Source organism: Stylophora pistillata, chromosome 9 (genome assembly GCF_964205215.1).
Source record: "Stylophora pistillata chromosome 9, jaStyPist1.2, whole genome shotgun sequence".
Taxonomy (NCBI): domain Eukaryota; kingdom Metazoa; phylum Cnidaria; class Anthozoa; order Scleractinia; family Pocilloporidae; genus Stylophora; species Stylophora pistillata.
This window is the reverse complement of record NC_142527.1, coordinates 6,037,701-6,042,284: the sequence shown is the minus strand read 5'-3', so window position 1 is coordinate 6,042,284 and position 4,584 is coordinate 6,037,701. Positions and strand designations below refer to the sequence as shown.

Below are 4,584 nucleotides of genomic sequence, written 5' to 3'. Positions count from 1 at the left end.
ATCAAATTTGAAAATATGACGTTCGCGCGGCCGTCCCTCAAAACTTTCAGATCGGATTTTTCGTTCATTTGTGATCAAGTTAGACCTTGTAGAACTCAGAATGTAAAGTAACAATGCTATAGAATACTCTGCTTGGGAAAGAATAGATATCAGGGTCTTAAATGTGACAGAATAAGCTCTCGAGTCAACGATACTACGATTCTCAAAGGCGATGCGAATTATGGACGCAAAGTGAAAACCGAACTTTCGGACTTCAAGCAGGGCCTAGCGACAATTCGACGATTCGATGACCCTGTAAATATTATGTTCGAGTAACAATGTGTTCAAAAAGTATTGTTAAATAGAAGATTTGCGTCAAATTGTAGTTTTTTCAGAATTTTCAGCATAACGCTGCGCAATTTCTGGCCTTTAAGGCAAGTAAACAACGATCTAACTCTAAGCATGATGAATTTTACTGCGTGGGTTTTGTACACGTAAGAAATCCGTACGTTTTTCGCTTATAAAAAACTGTTTTGAATAAATCTGTCGTCCCGAAATATTTTTTGGCCATTTTAGTCTTGCATCCTATTGATAGATTCCATGGAACTTGAGATCTCTTCACTCACGGACAAATTCACATATTCGATTTTGAAATATGATCCACATGCCTATTTGCACACAGGCGAAAATATTGAGCGATTTTTATCTTTCATCTTGATTTCTGAGTTAAAACGTAATATGCAGCTATCCCTTTTTTCGTCGGAAATAAGTTCTTTAATTAGTCTTCTTTCGCTGGAGCTTGTTTTTTGGAAAAGATGATTTCTAAAAATTTACTGCGCATTGTGTTTGCTTTCTTGGTTTCTCCACAACTATGACTTTTCACAGGCACATGTTACACGTAAGTGTCGATGGGTTTCATCTATACTGAATGAATTTTTGGTTAAAAATTTTTGATATATGTAAAGAAATTTTACTGCAAAATTTTCACTTATTGGGAGCTCCGCTTTTAGGCTTGGCTAAATCTATATATTATGAACAGGAGCTCCAAAAGACGAAATCACTGTAATAAGAATGGTACAATGAATGGTTTGATAAAAGAAAAAAAGGAAAAAATAAAGGCAGATAGAACTTTGCTTTTATGTGTGATTATTGAATGCAAGGCAGTCTTCTTCTTCTTCTGGTGCTTGCATCATTTAATTCCAAAGTGATAGACGCACGGGCTACTGAGCAGGCACATGTACAGCAGTCAACGAAGTTTGGCGGATTTATCGCCCTAAAGCGAATACAGCAACACTATTTTATTTCTTTAAGAGGAAGACAAAACAACGAATTCTCAAGTAACCTTGGGTAGCTTACGAACAGGTAACTTCTCTCGGATGAGTTATAATTACAAATAGGTGGCTGTAGGTGGTTTTAGATGGTTTTAGGTCGTTCCATGTTTTCGTGCTTACGTGTTTGCGAATGGCTGTAGATGTTTTTGAGGTGGTTGTAAGTGGTTGTTAAAATTTTTGAGGTGGTTGTAGAGGGTTGTAGGTGGCTGTAGGTGGTTTTGGGTTGTTTTCGGTCATTCCACGTTTTATTGCTTACTTATTCAAGGCACATTGTATGAACAGGAGCTCCAAAAGACGACGCAGGATGTATATAGAATTGAAAAGGTTATCCAAAGAAAAGGTAATTAAGTCCTTGTGAAATGGAAAGGATACCCTGACAAGTTTAATACTTGAGTTGTTAAAAGTGAGCTTACAGATTTGTAATGTCTCAGGCGAGCGGACGAGCTCGCTACTGCGTTCCAAGATTCGCTACAACTCGTTTCGGCTGACATCAAGCCTCATCAGCACGCCTAGCTTATGAAAAGCGGACGTTTACGACTCGAGAAGGAGAAGGAGAACTGATATGAACAATATGGAATTCAGAGAAAACGAAAAAGTTTGTAATAGTCATATAACGCTTGACGTTACATAACTCGTTACATGGCAAAAATTGTCATATCTTGTTGCCTATGATGTTTTGAAGAATCTCTGCAACTGATTCCACTGATTGTTTGGATGGTGGTACTGGTCTTGCTGATTGGGTTGAGATCAAATCTGGCCGATCAAATTGCATAACGTTGGTGTAATTTCAAGGAGCGAGCACACCACTGTCACTGTTCGCTCTCTGTCTCCTATTGGTATACTCGTATTAGTGGCGCACTTGAATGCTTGATATACGATGCAGCTGCACAAAAAAACAGAGGAAGCCTTCAAAAGATAGTAGGGCAATGAATCCTGCGGGAGAATTCTTCGTATGGAGGCTGCAATCGTCTCCGCAGGCTGGGACGGTTGATCTTGAGCTTGGTTGGTTCATGCAGATGGCCTTGGTTCCGTATTGTTCATATCAGTTCTGGTTTAGTTTCGCTAGCGCATGCTTTTTTATATTAGAGTGACGTCATTGCGTACCAAACATCCTTTGTGATTTGAATAGCGCAATATTAGCACAAAACCTATTTTTAGTAAAGGTGATTGCCAGGGTGATTTGGAATGTATCCTTGGGTAGCCAGCGAACAGGTAACTTATTTCGGATGAGTTATAATTATGGCTTACTCTGAGAACAGGCTCTTTCAGTTCAAGGACCATAAACGGTGTGACCTTGTAATTTATCTTAGTTTCCTTTGGAAGGTATCTTTATGACAAGTGACTTAAAAAAAGAATACATGGGTAGAAATATACGACTCAAGTAGCCTTTTTCAGTGCTATATAATTATAAGCAATCCACGGCAAATATCCAATTTAATTTGAGCCGCTAAGAGGGCGGTCTTGTGTTGATTTTGTAACAGCAAATACTTAAATAATTAAACGGTACTAAAACCTTTCCTCAGTGCTACGTCGATAATGCTTTAATAATACTTTTATATAGATTTTGTCAATTGCAAAAGAGGGCAAAAATTGGAAAAAATGCTTAACTTGTAGAAGAAAAAAATTCTTCGCACCATTCGTTTTCATGCTCCTCTCGATAATCAGTGTCTCGTGAGACAATAGGGACTTTAAGCAACGAGAGCGGGGACGGCGACGGGGACTCCTAAACCCGCATAAGACTGGGGAGAGAACGCCGTCGTGGCGGGAATTTCTAAACAGTTAAGCAGCCATTACAAAACGCCGCTTATTATGTCTTTGAAAGAAGTTCGAAATCAACTTTTGATTAGCCACAGTGATGGTTTGATAAACGATGAGGAACTTCTACTCCTGTACGATTTAAACAGGTCCGATAATGTCGATCTTCCGTATAATTCTTATCCTGGTTTTGACTTCGATGATTTAGAAGACGACGAGTGCCGTTCAGAGTTTCGTTTCTACAAGAACGACTTACCATTTCTAGTTGAAGTATTGGGGATTCCTGAGGTAGTGGAATGCTATCAAAGAAGTATCTGTAGTGGATTGGAGGCTCGTTGCATTTTTCTAAAGAGACATAGCTATCCTTGTCGATATTCAGACATGATAGCTCGCTTTGGGGAGCCGGTTCCAGTGTTGTGCATGATAAACAACTACATGATCGACTACATTTACCAAGCACACAGTCACAGAATTTTGCAGTGGAATGATAGCATCCTCAACCCTCATTCGCTGGAAATATACAGTAACGCCATAACAGCTAAGGGATCCCCCTTGGATAACTGTTTTGGCTTTATTGATGGGACAGTTAGACCAATAAGCAAGCCTGGCCAAAATCAGCGCATTGTCTACAATGGTCACAAAAGAGTTCACGGTGTAAAATTCCAATCCGTGGCATTACCAAATGGAATTATTGGAAATATGTATGGACCAATCGGTAAGGGAAATGGAATATAAAATTGCCCTTCAGAAAAAGACCCGAAAATTTTTAATCTAAATGTTTTAATGTGTCTTCTTTTTTTCATAGAGGGGAGACGACACGACGCTGCCATTCTAGCAGACTCCAATCTTCTTCAAGATATGCAACGCTATACTTTTTCACCTGGGCCAGCGGGTCGTCCACTTTGTGTTTATGGAGACCCCGCCTACCCATTGAGGGTGCGCCTTTAGACCCCTTTTAGAAACATGATACTCACCCCACAGATGGTAAATTTTAATAAGGCTATGAGCTCAGTGAGAGTCTCTGTAGAGTGGCTCTGTGGAGACATAGTTGAGTACTTCAAGTTTGTAGATTTCAAAAAGAACCTCAAGATTGGACTTTCTTCAATAGGAAAGATGTACATTGTTTGTGCCTTATTAAGAAATGCATTAACATGCTTATATGGCAACACAACTTCCGAGTTTTTTGAGCTGGATCCACCCACCTTGGAAGAATACTTTGCTTAATTTTAGGGAGGGAGGATAAGGATTTGCCACACATTAAAGAATATTAATAATATTTAATATATTTAATACATTCTGCTGTGTAGGTTGATGGGATGGGAGGGGGAAGTATAATATCCTTTCTCATGTTTGACCCTTGAGGTACTTTAAAGTAAAGTTACAGAGAGCTGCATGTAGGTACTAATGAAGTCATGTTACCTCTAAAATAACTACATATTTTCCAAGTACTTTTGGTTTGAATTTTAAAATGACCTCCCATCCCCCCTCTCCGAAAAAAGGCTAAAATCTTCTTGTTGTC

General features: G+C 39.1%; 2 protein-coding genes across 3 annotated transcripts in view; one reads left to right on the top strand and one right to left on the bottom strand.

Annotated features, from left to right (window-relative positions):
• Positions 1 to 2,863: 2,863 nt before the first annotated feature.
• The window catches only part of LOC148722932 (uncharacterized), a 2,182-nt gene continuing 461 nt past the window's right edge, over positions 2,864 to 4,584 (top strand). The window contains exons 1-2 of the mRNA XM_088732980.1: positions 2,864 to 3,780; positions 3,871 to 4,584. The exon at positions 3,871 to 4,584 is cut by the window's right edge and continues 461 nt beyond it. Of these exons, the coding sequence (XP_088589106.1) occupies positions 3,120 to 3,780; positions 3,871 to 4,013 (804 nt within the window). The 5' untranslated portion in view covers positions 2,864 to 3,119 and the 3' untranslated portion in view covers positions 4,014 to 4,584. The remainder of the gene's footprint in view (positions 3,781 to 3,870) is intronic.
• The window catches only part of LOC148722931 (uncharacterized), a 2,753-nt gene continuing 2,496 nt past the window's right edge, over positions 4,328 to 4,584 (bottom strand). For both annotated transcript variants that reach the window (XM_088732981.1, XM_088732982.1), the window contains one exon: positions 4,328 to 4,584. This exon is cut by the window's right edge and continues 1,398 nt beyond it. The gene's annotated coding sequence lies outside the window, so the exon portion shown is untranslated.